This window comes from Macaca nemestrina, chromosome 13, assembly GCF_043159975.1.
Source record: "Macaca nemestrina isolate mMacNem1 chromosome 13, mMacNem.hap1, whole genome shotgun sequence".
In the NCBI taxonomy this organism is placed as follows: Eukaryota; Metazoa; Chordata; class Mammalia; order Primates; family Cercopithecidae; genus Macaca; species Macaca nemestrina.
Window position 1 is genome coordinate 106,213,053 of NC_092137.1, and position 13,863 is coordinate 106,226,915.

Genomic DNA, 13,863 nt, shown 5'->3' on the forward strand with positions numbered 1-13,863 from the left:
CTGAGATATCACAGTAAAAACACAAAGTTCATTTGTAAGATAGAAAATACCAAGGATAATGATTTTTTGCTTTGCAACACTCATTATGCCTCCTAATTTGTTCAAGTTCTTATATAATGAGTTTATAAAAGAAAAAAAAGATGATAATACAAATATTCTCTCTTTTTTTTTTTTTTTGAGACAGAGTCTGACTCTGTCACCCAGGCTGGAGTGCAGCGGTGCGATCTTGGCTCACTGCAATCTCTGCCTCCCGGGTTCAAGCAATTCTCCTGCCTCAGCCTCCTGAGTAGCTGGGATTACAGGCACACGCCACCACACCCGGCTAATTTTTCTATTTTTAGTAGAGATGGGGTTTCACCATGTTGCCCAGGCTGGTCTCGAACTCCTGAGTGCAAGCGATCCGCCTGCCTCAGCCTCCCAAAGTGCTGTGATTACAGGTATTAGCCACCGTGCCTGACCTCAAATATTCTAACTTTAGAAAAGCCTATTTATTTGTGTCACTTGTATTTATGCTCATCTCCCTACAGGAGGCAAGAAAAGGAAAGCAGGTCGGCTGAGGTAGCTATCTGTCTATCTTTATCTGTCTGTCTGTCTATCTATCTATCTATCTATCTATCTATCTATCTATCTATCTATCTATCCATCCATCCTTTCTATCCATCCCTCCAATTTATTTTATCTATCTAATCTATCTTGTTTAGCTATCCATCTGTCTAATCTATTAGAGAATTTGCCAAATCTAACAGATAAAAGTCTTCACATATTATCTATCCTGTCAGAACTTATATACGCATACAAAAATTTTTACATAGTATTAACCACAGCACATATAGCTGTAAGAAAGAACGTATAAAACTATATGATAGACATTTCCATTTTACATTGCTGTCTTCAAAAACATTCTTATGCATAAATAACATGCAGAAAATATTTTTTAGCTCATCTCTGCCCAATGTTTTACAATTTTATTCAAGTTTCCCACTTCAAACAAAAATCTGTTAATTTTGGTAACCGTGTAGGTAACACATAAAGTTCTTTACCAACAGATAACAAATGTTATTTAAAATGGCTTCAAAAATCACTTTCATATGCTGAAAAGTTAATTCAAGCTTTTATTGGAACAAAGCTTTCCCGTCTCGAATGTGCAGATGAACAGCTATGAAATCTTTTCAAAAAGCAGATTCCAATTCAGGAGCATCTGGGGTAGGCCTGAGACTCTGCATCCCTAACAAGTTCCCAGATGGGCCGGGCACAGTGGCTCACGCCTGTAATCCCAGCACTTTGGGGGGCCGAGGTGGGCGGATCACAAGGTTAGGAGATGGAGACCATCCTGGCTAACATGGTGAAACTCCGTCTCTACTAAAAATACAAAAAGAATTAGCCGGGGGTGGTGGCGGATGCCTGCAGTCCCAGCTACTCAGGAGGCTGAGGCAGGAGAATGGTGTGAACCCGGGAGGCAGAGCTTGCAGTGAGCCGAGATCGCACCACTGCACTCCAGCCTGGGCGACAGAGCGAGACTCCGTTTCAAACAAACAAACAAACAAACAAGTTCCCAGATGATGCTCATGCCGCTGGCCTAGGAACAGCAGGTGAGAAGGGAGACCTACGGCGAAGGTATTTCAGTGATGGACAACCAGGATTGCTACCTGGCAACGCTAATTTTTGTAACAACAAAAAAACCTTAGTAAAAACTGTTCTTCTGAGAGTCGATGAATATGACACTCATATAGCTCTCTACAGTAGTGAAGACTAAGGAAGACTAAGATTGTACTAAATATATACCATACTCACAAAGTTCTCAGAAGTGGCAGGCTTAGCTGTTCCATTGGAAACTGATTTTGAGGCTCTTAATTTTATTCCTTCCGCTATGAGAGACATTATAAACATATATATAAAACCACAAAATAATATTTTCCTTTAGAAATTTAATAACCTAACAAGAAAAAAAATTACATCTTTTTAGAAATGGAGGGTTAATAATGGAAACTTTAGGCAGAATGCTGGATTTACCATTTGGGAATGTAGAAAAGATACATGAAAAAAGTTCACAGATTTTTGAAAACTATTTGTCAGAACCACCAGGTTCTCAAGTTTCTTGTTTGAATCCTAGTTTTAGAGGAGTTTAAACAAACAAGTATACATGCATACATATTTCCTTAATTGCAATTATTTTGAAGTTTATGGATTTAAAAATCTTCAGGATTCATGGTATATTCAAGAACAAAACACATCTTTGGGTATGCTTTACATCCCTGATGTACAAATTTTGAAATGCGTGTATGGCATAAAGAAGATCAGAAAGAACAAGATTTCTTTCCTATTTGACCAAGGCTCTTCCGTATGTTTGCAGTTTCAGTGGAGCAAAGGCTAAGTGCCTGCATCCTGGAACTAGACTGCCTCACTGGAATCCTGGGCAAAACAATTAACTTCCTGTGACTTAGTGTTTCTGACTATAAACTGGGGATAGTAGTTTCCACTTCATAGAGTTCTAGTGACCACTGAACAAGTCAGCACATATAAAATGCCTGACACACAATCTATGCTCAGTAAAGTAGTCACTTTTGTTATTTAAATAATATGCAAATATTGCTTCTCCATAAACTAGGACAATTATAACATAAGCTGTTGTAAAAAAACAAATTAGGTTCCTCAATCCAAAAATGTTTTCCTGGGACATTTGAAATCCCAACCTTTCTCTTAGAAGGGGAATACGGTGATTTTTAAACACCGAAGTGTGCACATATATATATATACACACACACACACACATATACATTACAAATTTTAAGTGTATAGTCCGAAGAAACCTGACAAATATATACACTTGAGTAACCGCCATGCCAATCAATACAGTTAACATTTCCATTATCACAGAAGGTTCTTTAGGTTCCTTTCCAGTCAATCCCTACCTCACCAAAAGCAACCACTGCTCTGATTCAGATAATCATCATAGTTTGTTTTCCAGAACTTCATTTATGGAACCACAGTATATAGAGTCTACATACTTTTGTATTTGGCTACTTTTATGCAACATAAACATTTTTGAGATTTAGTCATGTTATAGAGTGTTGGTTACTTTTTATTACTGAAAAGTATTCCACTATATGGATATACCACAATTTATCTTTTCACCTGTTCATAGATAATTGTGTTATTTCCAGTTTGGGACTATTAAGAATAAAGCTCCTGTAAACATTATTGTGTTTCTGTAGACATCTGCTTCATTTTTCTGGCTAAAAACCTTAAGAGTGGAACAGCTGGACTGTATGGTAGGTATATGCTTAACTTTGTAAGAAACTGTCACATTGCTTTCTAAAGAGGTCCTGCTATTTTACATTCCTTCAAGTACTGTATGAGAGAGCCAGCTGTTCCACATCCTCTCCAATAGTTCATGCTATCAGACTGTTTTTTATCTTTTTTTTTGGAGACAGAGTCTCATTCTGTCACCCAGGCTGGAGTACAATGGTACTCACTATCTCCTGGGTTCAAGCGATTCTCCTGCCTCAGCCTCCCAAGCAGCTGGGATTACAGATGTGCACCACCACACCCAGCTAATTTTTGTATTTTTAGTAGAGGCGGGGTTTCGTCATGTTGGCCAGGCTGGTCTCGAACTCCTGACCTCAGGTGATCCACCTGCCTCGGCCTCCCAAAGTGCTGGGATTACAGGTATGAGCCACCATGCCTGGCGCTATTAGACTTTTTAATTTTAACCATTCTAGCGGATGTGTGGTAGCAGCTCATTATGGTCTTAATTTGCATTTCCCTGATGACTGATTATATTGAGCACCTTTTAATGGGTTTATTGGCCATTCCTATGTCTTCTTTGAAGTGTCTACACAAGTCTTCTGCTCATTTTTTGCAACATAGGTTATCATTTATTGATTTACAGGAATTCTACTTATATTCTGGATATAAGCCCTTTGTCAGATATGTACGTATTGAGAATATTTTATCTCCCACTGTAGCTAGCCTTCTTATTTTCTTAAATTCTTCCTGATGAGCATAGATTTTTAATTTTGATAAAGTCTCATTTTTTAATTTAATGGTTAAAAAAATGGTTTTTAATTTAATTTGTGTCCTAAGAAATTAGCCCATCCAGTGTCATTAAAATATTTTCCCGTTTTCTTCTAGAAGAGTAACAGTTGAAGCTTTTCCATTAGGTCTGTAATCCATCTTGAATTAATGATTGTGAGATGTGCAACAAAAGTCTAGATGATTTTTTTTTCTACACATTTATCCAGTTATTCCAGTACTATTTATTAAAAAGGCTATCCTTTCTTCATGTAAGCCTTGGTGCCTTTGTCAAAAATCAACTGACCACACATGCATGGGTTTATTCCTGGACTCTATTTTACTACCTTGATGGATTTCTCTATCCTTATGCCAATACCACACTGTCTGGATTGCTGTAATCTGAAATAATTATGTCTTGAAATCAGTATAAATCAACTAATTTTATTTTATTGAGAGATAATTCACATACCATATTGAAGTACAGTTAGATTTTGAGATATTCACAGAGATTTAAGATATTCACCACCATCCAATTTAGGGAAATTCTCACCACACAAAGAAACCCCAAACCCATTAGCAGTCAGTCCCTACTTTCCCCCCCCTCCTCTAACCTCTGACAAACACTGATCTGCTTTCCGCCTCTATGGACTTGTCTATTCTGGACCTTTCATATTAACAAAATTATATAGTATGTGGTCTTTTGTGATTGGCTTCTTTCACTTAACATAATGTTTTCAAGGTTCATCCATGTTGTAACTACAAGAATGTTAAGGATCTTCTAGGTCTTTAGCTTTTCCACATACATTTTAGAATCAACTTAACCACTGTATTTTTTTAAAGTCAACTAGAATTATAATTGGGATTGTACTGAATCTATTTATCAGACTGGGAAACTGACAACTTAATACTGAGAGTTCCAATTCAGACACATGTTCTATCTCTACATTTACTTATTCTAAAAATTATCTCTGCATTGTTTTATAGTCTTCATTGCAGAAGTTTTACACATTTTTGATTAAACTTATTCTAAGTATTTTATTTTTGAAGGTATGGTAAATAACATTTTAAACTTCACCTTCAATTGTTTTCAGTTAATATGTAGAAAAACAATTGATTTCTGTACATTGGACCTATACCCTATGACTGTCACAGTCACTTATTAGTTGTACTGTACTTTTTCTTTTCTGTAGACTCCTTGGGATTTTCCATACACAACCTTTTGCCTGCGAATAAACACAGTTTTACTTCCTCCTTTCCACATGTTCTTTTACATTCTTCGGAGTTCTGTTTTGCCTCTCTGCATTGGGTAGGACCTCCCAAACGCTGCAGAATCAAAGTGGTATGTACATACCCTCATACTTTATCCCTAATCTTGAGAAGAAAGTGCTCACTATTTCACCATTAAATAGAATTTAACTGTGGAGTGTTTTCATATCATTTTAGAATTGGTTTGCTGAGGCTTTTGTTATTTGTACCCACTTGAGATACTTAAGTCATTTTTTTCTTCTTTCTTCTTTTATTTGCACTATTTTATTTATTTATTTATTTATTTAGAGACAGAGTCTTGTTCTGTCATCCAGGCTGGAGTACAGTGGCTTGGCTCACTGCAAACTCTGCCTCCTGGGTTCATGTGATTCTCCTGTCTCCACCTCCTGAGTAGCTGGGATTATAGGCACACGCCACCACGCCCAGATAATTTTTGTATTTTTAGTCAAGAGGGGGTTTTGCCATGTTGGCCAGGCTGGTCTCGAAATCCTGACCTCAGGTGATCTGCCTGCCTTGGTCTCCCAAAGTGCTGGGATTACGGGCGTGAGCCACGGCACCCAGTCTTATTTGTACTATTTTAATATGATGAATTATACTGAGTGATTTTCAGAATGTTAAAACAGCCTTGCAACCCTGGGATAAAGTCCACTGGATTATGACTGTCTTTCTGTTTTGCTAGATTTTATCTGCTAATATTTTTAAAGAATTTTTCGATGTCCAATCATTAATGATATATTTATTGGTCTATAATTGGTCTATAATTTTTGGTCTATAAATTTTTCTTGTAATGTCTGTTAGACTTTGACACTTCAGTTGTATTGGCCTTTTAAGTACTCCCACCTCCTTCACATTCTAAAGATTTCGTGTAAAATTAGAATATTTCTTCCTTAAGTATTTGAAAGAACTCACTAGTGAATCCATTTGGGCCTGGTACTTTATAGGAAGATTTAAAAAAAAAAAAAAATTCTAATCGATCAGAGTTATTCAGACTTAGTGGCACAGGGTTAGAATTAAGACTGGGTTGTTATATGTATTTTTCAATGAACTTGTCTGCGTCATCCAGATTGCCCAATTTATTACTATAAAGTTGTTCATAATATTCCCTTATTTACCTTTTTTACCATAGTAATGTCCTCTCTATCATTTCCAACATTAGAAGTTTGTCTTACTGTACTACAGTTGACCTTTGAATAATATGGGTTTGAACTGCTCAGGTCCACCTACATGCAAGTTTTTTTCAATAAAAGTTACATCATATATGTCTGCCTTTCCTGCCTCCCCTTTCCTTCCACCTAGTAACATTTACTTTGCTCTATCTACTTTATTGTAAGAATGCAGTATAAAATACATATAACATACAAAATAGGTGATAACTATGTTAACGGTAAGGTTTCTGGTCAACAGTTGGCTATCAGTAGTGAAGTTTGGGAGTGTCAAAAGTTATAAGTAGATGTGGAACTGCTCAGGAGGTTGGCGTCCCTAACCCTACATTGTTCAAGGGTCCACTATAGTTTCTCTTTATTTCTGGTTTAGTGTAGCTAGAGGTTGAGCCACTCTTCGCTAATCTTTTCAAAGTAATTACTTTCAGATTTGATGATTTTTTTTCTATTTATTTTCCTGTTTTCTATTTCATTGATGTATTAGAGAACCAAAACAAAAAGTGAAAAAGAATGTTACTAAGAGAAGCAAAAGTAAGAAGACAAAAAAAATGAAACAAAGATAAAATTACCCTCAACATCTGAGTTACTTATTGATGTTGCCTTAACAGACACTTAATTAGATTATAATAAAATTAATAACATGATAAAATGCTATGTAGAATAGAAAGAATGAAAATACCATTAAAACTAAGTAGAAATGCTTTAAGCATGACCAGAAATTACAGGTGTGCCTACTTTAAAAAGATCAAAAAGATGCAGCTCAAAGAAACTTAGCAATCAAGATGAACATTATTTAGCAGCTAAGCACAATATACATCAAACCATTCTTATGAAAAACAGTGTAACCATTTCAACCCTTTACGAAATGAGTAACAAGCTCAAATGAGTAACAAAAGCTCAAACTACAATAGTCTCGAAAATTTCATCACTGACCTTTTTGTGACTATCTACCAAAATAAGGTTTCTGAAGATAAAAGTTTTGAAAATATTTTACAGGAAGAAAACAATGTAGGTGACCATGCATCACGGGTAAGGGTACAACATTTCTGTTACAATATGTACAATGGTCATTTAAAAAGAAAACATATTACTCACTTAAATTTTCAGAAGTTACCATGAATTCCTCAATTTCATCATCAGAATCATCTATTAAGGGCATGAAGGCATATCTATAGCAAAAACAAGGAGTAGTTTTACTAGTATGTTTAAACTTGTTCAATTTTCAGTTTATAGCTAAAAGCCATTGTATAAAAAATTTACATTTAAAAATTTTCTTATACTTTAAAATAATGAAAACGTAATTATTTTACTTTCAAATTAGCTAAAATCATTATGAAGAAATTGTGAAACTGGAGCTCTCAAACCCTGTTTGTAAAAGCCTAAGTGGGTAAAATCTTTCTGCAAAGCAATTTTGCAACATTTAATGTTGAGGGAAGGGAACTTTCTGCTGTTTCTTTCTCCATGTCAAGTTTACCTCTCTGCCCACCTCTTGTCAGTCTATTCTCTAAAAAAAGAAAAGTCGTCAAACTGATTGGCAAAAATAAAGCCCACTGAATGGGCCACATTTCCTATGTGATAAGATCAAAACACTGCTGATAAAGCGTGAATCAAGACAGCCTTTCTGGAGGGTCATTTGGCAATAGCCATTAAAGTAAAAATTCATTTACCTTACATTACACTAACAAAAGTTGGCCAAGATGATGTACAACAGCATTCTGAAAACATTAACAGCAAAAATCTATTTTTTAAACAAAATGTCTAATAACCAGGGACTGCTTATATAAATTATATTACATTCATGTTATGAAATGCCATTAAGCCTTTAAAAGCCTTTAAAAGATCTATATATGCTGATATGGAAAGACAGTTTTTTTTCTTTTTTGAGACAGCGTCTGGCTCTGTTGCCCAAAATGGAGTGCAGTAGCAGTGGCATGATCTCAGTTCACTGCAACCTCCACATCCTGGGCTCAGGCCATCCTCCCACCTCAGCCTCAAGTAGCTGGGAGTACAGGCACATACCACCACGCCCAGATAATTTTTGTATTGTTTTTGTAGAGACGGGGTTTCGCCTTGTTGCCCAGGCTGGTCTCGAATTCCTGGGCTCAAGTGATACACCCGCCTTGGTCTCCCAAAGTGCTGAGATGATAGGCGTGACCTTAAACCGGAAGGTACAGAACAGTATGTATATGTATATATGTGTGTGTGTGTATATATATGTATTATTGTATAATTTTAAAAAGGACAGGAAAAACACACACTGATACAGGTTAAGAAGCCTTTATGCAAAATGCTTGAGACCAGAAGTATTTTGAGTTTTGGATGTTTTAGATTTTGGAATATTTGCATTATCCTTACCAGTTGAGCATCCCAAATCTGAAAATCTGAAATTCAAAATGTTCCAATGAGCACTTCCTTTGAGTATCCTGTTCGTACTCAAAAAGTTTTGGATTTTGGAGCATTCTGGATTTGGGGTGTTGAATCTGTACATACTTTTTCATTTTTTCCTAAAGGTTGGACAAGAACTTAAGGTCTTTCCTTGGGGCAAAGGGATAAAGCAAGGAAGCTGAGGCTTCCCATCACACGCAGTCTCAAGTACAACTTTCTGAACTTGACACTGAAGTCTTTTGTCATTTTGGCCATACTTCTCCCTTCCAGCTTGATCTCCCTCCAATATGAGTATGCGGTATTAACCCAACTGCCTGTCTCACTGGCCTCCAAAGCATCTCACGTCTTTCCCACCACCCCAGAAAATGGACATACTTTCCCAGTTCAGTCATTCACTATCCTATTCCTTTCCTCAAGGTGTAACATAAGCGCTGTCTTCTCAGGAAGTCTTCCTCAACCCTCTTCCATCTTCCCCTGGACTAGTCTATACATCTCTTTTTTCACTGTCTTGCACTTGTTTTGCTTATCTCCCTACTTGACTGTATACTCCTTAAAAGCAAGGACTACTCCCCCGGTTTCTATAAACGCATTCTTGACACTACAGAAAGTGATCAACAAATCCTTGCCGACCTGAAATGTCCTATGTTAGGTACCTCTGATTGTTTGCTGATGGTCTCCACAAAAACATGATTACAATAAGGATAAGCGAAAAAAGGAAGCTCCAAAATGCATCGTCAACCCAGCGTTCCATCCAGTCCTAAAATAAGGACAATTAAAGCATGAAAAGTTAATTTTCTGATAAGTATATAGGTTTCCCATTCAAATAGTGTGCAATGACAAGTACTAATGAAATCTTTCCAACCAGTAAGTCTTCCAAACAAACAAGAATATATTTTCAATAAACCTTTATTATTCAAAATGTTTCTAAAGGGCTTTTTAATGTTACAAATATTCTCCGCCATAAAATTTTGGGGTTAACAGAAAGATTTCAAAATCGAAAAATGCAAAACATATACTTAGGATTTCAGCTGGCAAATACTAAGGTCAGAAGGCCCAGCCTCTTCTTTTATCAAATTGTCTCTAAGGCAGCAAAAGCTCTGGATTATCAGAGGGCTTTTTGTGATTATTTATGTAGCACTAGAGAGTAGCTCCAAATCTCAAGAAATCCCCAAAAGAGGATCTTTCATATTCTAAGTCTAAGAAATATATCTTCTTCCAACATGCAAACCCACAGAAAACATGGCTTGACTCGGGCGGCTGAGGCAGAGAATTGCTTGAACCCGGGAGTCGGAGGTTGCAGTGAGCTGAGATCACGTCACTGCACTCCAGACTGGGTGAGAGAGCGAGACTCGTCTCAAAAAAAAAGAAAACATCACTCGAATCCCATACTGAATGCACGATCCTAGAAACATGACAGTCTTAAGATTTCCAGTCCCATCTAGATACAAACCACTCAATTTCATGGTGTGCAGGAAGAAAAGGATTCCTCTCAGGATATATAGGAAGAGAATTTATTTTCAAAATATATTTAAAAAACTTGAGAAAAGGGCATAATGGGAAAAGGAGATTTAGGAGGAACTTTTTCAGAATCACTTGGAGAGTTAAAAGTTGTTTTTTTTTTGAGAAGGAGTCTCGCTCTGTCACCCAGGCTGGAGTGCAGCGGCGCAATCTCGGCTCACTGCAAGCTCCACCTCCCGGGTTCACGCCATTCTCCTGCCTCAGCCTCCCGAGTAGCTGGGACTACAGGCGCCCGCCACCATGCCCAGCTAATTTTTTGTATTTTTAGTAGAGACGGGGTTTCACTGTGTTAGCCAGGATGGTTTCCATCTCCTGACCTTGTGATCCGCCCGCCTCGGCCTCCCAAAGTGCTGAGATTACAGGTGTGAGCTACCGCACCCGGCCAAAAGTTTTTATAACTCTGTAAAAAATAGTTCAAAGTAAAAAGAAAATCTCCATTAAAATCACCTCTATTTGCAAGCATAAACTAAATTCTTCAAAATTCTACAAAATAGTATAAATAAAAATAACAACTGTTTAAACAGGAAGGTTATACTTACTGACTGGCATTTTGCAATTCGAAATGTCTTAGTTGTCCACCCCATAAACACTATAGAAGCTGAAACACACACAAAAAGTCACCTTGAAGGAATATAACAATACTAAGATAATTTACTATAAGAAAAATTAAATAGCTTACCCAGCACAGCAAAGATCAGAGTATTTTTAAAGTGTCTATATAATGAAAATTTCACAGTGTTCTTTCTTAGCCTTAGAGTCTTCATAGTTTGTGCCAAACTAATAAAAATGTGAAAAAGTTAAGGAAAAACATTCCAAGTAATAATAAGCGGTTTTTTAAAAAAAACAAAAAGAATCTTCTACTATGTTTCCGAAGTCAGTACTGCTAAATACAGTTCCTAAAATTTGAAGCTAATAAAAACACAGAAAACATTATCTTGGCCAATATTGTACAATCATTATACTTTATCACAACTTTTCTTTTACAATTTACCATTGTCTGAACTAAGAAAACAAACTCCAAGGAAAAAGCACGGAAGACCCACGATGCATTCCACCAATGCCACGCACCCGCAACACCGGATAGAGCAGTGCACGCGCTAAAACCCCTCCCAGTGAGACACTCTTTACAGATCACATTGTGACAGGCCATTTGGCTTGTGCTTTTCTGGCTCTATTTCTGTCTTATTTTGTTCTTTCTAGTCTATTCTCATTTTATTCTTTGAATAACCATAATTAAGAAGTTAGGTCATCTACCAATTCCATTTTATAAATTTTAAAACTGAAAAACATCAGATAAAACAAATCTGGACTTAGCTAAGGGCTTTACTTGAAAGACCACTGCAATGGGGGAGGATTATTGCAACAGGAAGAATACTACGACTGTAATATCTGCAAGAGTCTCAGAGGTCGGGCAGAAAAGGGTTTTTCTTTTATAGAGCACAGCAAACAAGGCTAGAAAGCAGTAGGTGTGGGGAGTGAGTGGTGGGACTAGACATATTGATCAGGGAATGTCTTTTCTTGAGGCCTACAGATTCTCGGGAGGGCTGTGTGTTGGCTCAGGCTGACAGTGTGTCAACGTTTATGGCCCGGAGGAAGAATACTTACAGTTTGGTTCAGTCACTGTTTTGTTCAGATTGATCAGTGGATATAAAGAGTTCATCTAATCATTCATGATGCAAGGAATGGGAAATCGGAGGGTCTGTGCCCAGCCTTATCACAGGTAGACAAGGGGGCCTCCAGAAGTCTTATCTAAGTCCAGTGGGGAAGGGGTTTCTCTGTGGTAAGTCTTTTCTCGGAACACAAATAGGGAAGGGGGTTTGGGGGGGGGGGGTGTCTTAATCTTGGCTGTTTTCCAGGAGCACAGGGCTCAGGTAAAGTTCAACATTGCCAAGGATGAAGAAGCAAAAGAGACTTTTCCACTGACTCCTCAGCAGTGAAACAGAATTCAAGGCAGCTCTCTCTGCTCTTAAATGAGAATTCCTTCCTCTGGAGCAGACCAACAAGCTCTGTTTATGAACCAAACACTAAAAATAACAGCGCTGAGCAACAGAATGGATGTGGCAAGTTTTAAAAATTATCAATGTCATTAATCAAAAACTTCATTTTAGTACTGAAGCTACTTTAGTACTTTAGTACAAAACTGCTTTTTAATCTTCTAAATGACCAACAAATTACAAAAGAGGATCAATTTCTAAAGTAATACAATACAACCAATTCAGGTTACTATGAGAACTTTAAAAATGCAAATATACTTTATTCCTTAAATACATCAAAATATATACTTTTAAAAATTCTTGACTAAAACCAAATTTCTAGGATTAAAAAAAATATCTGGTCTGGTTTAATAATTCAAAAAAAAATGTTTTTAAGCTAAGGAATAAAAAGCAAATTTGAAATTGCCTAAGCCTCCACTTACCAAGACACTGTTAAATTTAGGGAAAGTGTAAATATTCCTACCATGGAAGGAAAGTAGTCATGAAAGCAAATAGCCCTTCTGATTTTGAAGTGAGAGCGCACTGCTGTGGTAGGAAAAGGATATCCACCAGCACGAGCCAGAGTCAAGGAGAGAGAGGGGGAGGCTGGCCAGAAGAACAAGATCAGAATCACGCGCCTGCAGCAAAACAGGAAAAAAAGAAAAAAAGAAAAAAAAAAAAAACAAAACAAAAGAAAAGAAAAGAGAAACAAGAAGAAAAAAAAGGGGAGGAAGGGCCACAGGAGAAAGGCTAAGGCTATGGCTTTTGAATTTTTCAGCCCATTTTTTTTCCTATGACTTCAGAATTAGATTCTTAGAGGATTGGGTATATTAAGGTCATCAAAATCAAAGGAAGCAGGGTCATTTTCCAAAGCACTCAATTGTATATGTATTTAGTTCTGCTTTTTTTCCTTGTCATTTATATCATTTAGGAAATCTGCTATCTTTCTGTATACAGAAAGCAGACGTTTCATTTTAGTAATAAAAATTACCAAACAGCAATCTGAAAGCAAACTTCACAAATTCAGGCTCATGCAGAAATAGATACTAGACTTCCCTTGTCTCACCATGAAACACTAAACAAGATCTTTTACATTCTAGATTTGACTATTTCTTGAAACATTTTCATTACAAATATTCACAATTAAGCAAACTAAGTCTTTCATCTGTTTTCCTTATTTTACTACCCCAATCTGGCTAATCAGATACTGGAATATGTGAAAGTCAGTGGTGTCCATAAAGGTAATAAATTACCCTCACTCAAATCCAGATGGATTAGAACCGTTAGAGCTGCTTTTCTTTGGAATGTTCTGCCAAGCTGCATTACTGAGTGTTTTTCCCAATCAACTACCTTGTGGATGGTTAAGAACAAGAAATTGGCAGGGCACGGTGGCTCATGCCTGTAATCCCAGCACTTTGGGAGGCTGAGGCAGGCGGATCATGAGATCAAGAGATCAAGACCATCCTGGCCAACATGGTGAAAACCCATCTCTACTAAAAATACAAAACATTAGCTGGGCGCGGTGGCATGCGCCTGTAGTCCCAGCT

The 13,863-nt window shown here is 37.1% G+C and overlaps 1 protein-coding gene across 4 annotated transcripts in view; it reads right to left on the reverse strand.

Moving 5' to 3' along the window:
- LOC105471803 (transmembrane protein 87B) overlaps positions 1–13,863 on the reverse strand; it is a 63,943-nt gene that overhangs the window by 11,318 nt on the left and 38,762 nt on the right. For 3 of the 4 annotated variants that reach the window (XR_011611986.1, XM_071077100.1, XM_071077102.1), the window contains 5 exons: positions 11,023–11,129; positions 10,883–10,941; positions 9,479–9,582; positions 7,536–7,609; positions 1,792–1,865 (listed from right to left, as the gene is read on the reverse strand). Coding sequence is in view for 3 of the 4 variants with exons in the window: in XM_071077100.1 (XP_070933201.1) it covers positions 1,792–1,865; positions 7,536–7,609; positions 9,479–9,582; positions 10,883–10,941; positions 11,023–11,129 (418 nt within the window). In the remaining variant the exon portion in view is untranslated. Of the gene's footprint in view, positions 1–1,791; positions 1,866–7,535; positions 7,610–9,478; positions 9,583–10,882; positions 10,942–11,022; positions 11,130–12,880; positions 12,955–13,863 lie in introns of all 4 variants that reach the window. The other variant, XM_071077101.1, reaches the window with a different exon arrangement.